Source organism: Austrofundulus limnaeus, unplaced genomic scaffold (assembly GCF_001266775.1).
Source record: "Austrofundulus limnaeus strain Quisiro unplaced genomic scaffold, Austrofundulus_limnaeus-1.0 Scaffold123, whole genome shotgun sequence".
Classification (NCBI taxonomy): domain Eukaryota; kingdom Metazoa; phylum Chordata; class Actinopteri; order Cyprinodontiformes; family Rivulidae; genus Austrofundulus; species Austrofundulus limnaeus.
The window spans coordinates 915,910-918,475 of record NW_013952525.1 but is presented as its reverse complement, the minus strand read 5'-3'; the positions used below and the strand labels follow the sequence as shown (position 1 = coordinate 918,475).

At 39.7% G+C, this 2,566-nt stretch overlaps 1 protein-coding gene across 1 annotated transcript in view; it reads left to right on the top strand.

The window, feature by feature from the left end:
- Positions 1-610: 610 nt before the first annotated feature.
- Positions 611-2,566, top strand: part of psmb7 (proteasome 20S subunit beta 7) — a gene marked incomplete in the record, with an annotated part of 8,357 nt that continues 6,401 nt past the window's right edge. The window contains 4 exon segments of the mRNA XM_014015132.1: positions 611-680; positions 1,266-1,359; positions 1,533-1,630; positions 1,860-2,000. Of these exon segments, the coding sequence (XP_013870586.1) occupies positions 619-680; positions 1,266-1,359; positions 1,533-1,630; positions 1,860-2,000 (395 nt within the window).

Below are 2,566 nucleotides of genomic sequence, written 5' to 3'. Positions count from 1 at the left end.
TATATATATATGCAGCCGACATGTATTCAGTACAAGTGACTTATTTGGCCAAAAGCCACATGAAGTATCTCTGCAGCCTTTGGTCACTGAGCGACAGTCATCATACAACTCATTTATGGACATATTTCTCTGTGTTTCAGCCTTTTATTTACAGAAATCAGTGTTTCATTATGCAGAGCTGTCAGGTGAGCGCCCCTTCAGGTGGGGGAATAGATAGTCATAGAATACAAATAAACAAGCCTTTTTCCGTTTCTGTCTTCAAGTAATTTTCTTTTTTGCTATCTGAAACAGAAAGTGAAACTCAAATCATTTTAACATTTTGTTTATCCCTTTTTGACACTAAGAATGATAATAGCTTTTTTATTTTAATTTCAGTATTTTAAAACAAAAATCAAATATCCACTCATTTCTTGTTTTTTAATACCCGTTTCAAAAACGAAAATCCAATGACCAAAAGATACACTGACCCAAATACAGCAGCAACATTTCTTTTTTGTTTATGCCTCAGTCCTTCCTTTGACCTTTCGTCTGGCTGTTGTGCGCATGCTCGAACCCTCTGTAGCATCCCGACAAGCCGCTTCCTTCACTTCCGGGAAACACAAGCTTCTATCCACCAAGATGGCTACGTTGACAATGAGCCGTGCGCCTCTCGGGGGTTTCAGTTTCGAAAACTGTAAGAGGTATGTAGTTGTGTTTTAAATACTCTCTACCAGAATATAAACTTTATTAAGCTGAATTTATGTCGCCACATGAGGTAAGCTGCTGTGTTTGTTAGACGTGTTTTAAAGCGGTTTTCTGTTGGTGCTAGCTCAGGACTCGCCGCTCATGCAATGACTCAGGCATTTCCACCGGCACTACATAGACGGAAACACTCATCTTATACCTTTAAACATAGTTCTGCTTTATTTTTCAAAACGTTGTATCTTGTTTATATTATATCACATTATGTCCACGTTAGTTTGATAAATTTGTTTTGTGTTCATCAACAAACCTGGACTCAGCCTCGCGTGCGCAACTCGCTGAGTGGTCACATGAATAAAGAGAATAAAATGTTTTAATGTTAAAATCTTGTATTTGCTGCTGAAACATTCATTTTTAAAAAGGGTTCGCGAGGATACTTATTTCCTGTCACTATATACGATTTTATTACAGCTCATTATTGTTTTAAAATGGTTACAAGATTTTAAAATGGTGACCACCGATTGTTTTAATATTCAATTTGCTACAATTAATAATCAAACGAATGTTTATGACTTTTGTTTCAGAAATGCCATTTTGGAAGGTGAAACGAGCAAACTGGGATTCAGCTTGCCTGCTGCTCGAAAAACGGGAACAACTATCTGTGGTGTTGTCTTCAAGGTGACTGAAAACAATTTTACAAATTTATTTAAGCTTGAAGAAACACAGAGCACAGTTCTCTGGGCTTGTGTGCATAAAGTAATTTATGTCTTAAGTACAAATGAATAAATATGTAATGGTTACCAAGTCAAGTAACCGAGTGTTTACTAAATATTTCCTGGTCCCACGTTAAGGATGGTGTTGTTCTTGGAGCCGACACACGAGCCACAGAGGGCATGATCGTGGCAGACAAGAACTGCTCTAAGATTCACTACATCTCCCCCAACATTTAGTAAGTGACAGCTCAGTTATGTTATTAACTGGAAGTCATAAGTGAGGCTTTCAGCCAGAGATGCTTTTTAGTAATACTTTGAAGTTTTTCTTTGTTTCAAGTTAAATCTGATGCAACAAAACATTGAGAAAATCTGGTTGCTTGAGCTTTGAGGGTTTTTTTATATAGTGGAGCTGAAAGTGTTGGATGTTGCTCTTCCTGACTGCTGTGTGATGTTGTTGTTGTCCAGCTGCTGTGGGGCAGGAACAGCTGCAGACACAGAGATGACCACTCAGATCATCTCCTCCAACCTGGAGCTGCACTCTCTGTCCACAGGCAGGCTGCCACGTGTGGCCACTGCCAACCGCATGTTAAAACAAATGCTCTTCAGGTACGCCTTCTCACTGTGTCTCTGTAACTCACACTCTCCCTCAGAGTTCACACACCGCTTCTCATTGCATTTAACTCTGAACATAATTATCTTTAAATGTGGCTACTTAAAGAATAACTTACACCAAAATTTACTTTTTTAGCTGATAAACTGCCTAGAATGCATCTAAAATGTTATATAGTACTGTTTCTGTGCTGATTTTGATGTTTTTGTGCGTATTTGTTCAAATCTGTAATATTTGGTCTAAAAACGTCTTTTTGCTGCTCATATGGGTAGAGCAGTGGTACTGCAGGCTAATTTGCATATCTGTTAACGGCTCTCTGCTGTGACGTGTCTTCTCCACGTTTCGTCACAGCAGCTGTGTTCTGGTATAAAAGCCTCTCTCTAAGACACGCCCCTGCAGCAGTCAGAGGGTGGAACAGTTAGCAAGCTTAGCATGATCGTCTGTTGACCTTCAGCCTTGGGTGAGGAGAGAAGCTGACTGCTGGAGCTTCTCTCTCTCTCTCTCTCCACACACACACACACACACACACACACACACACACACACACACACACACACACACA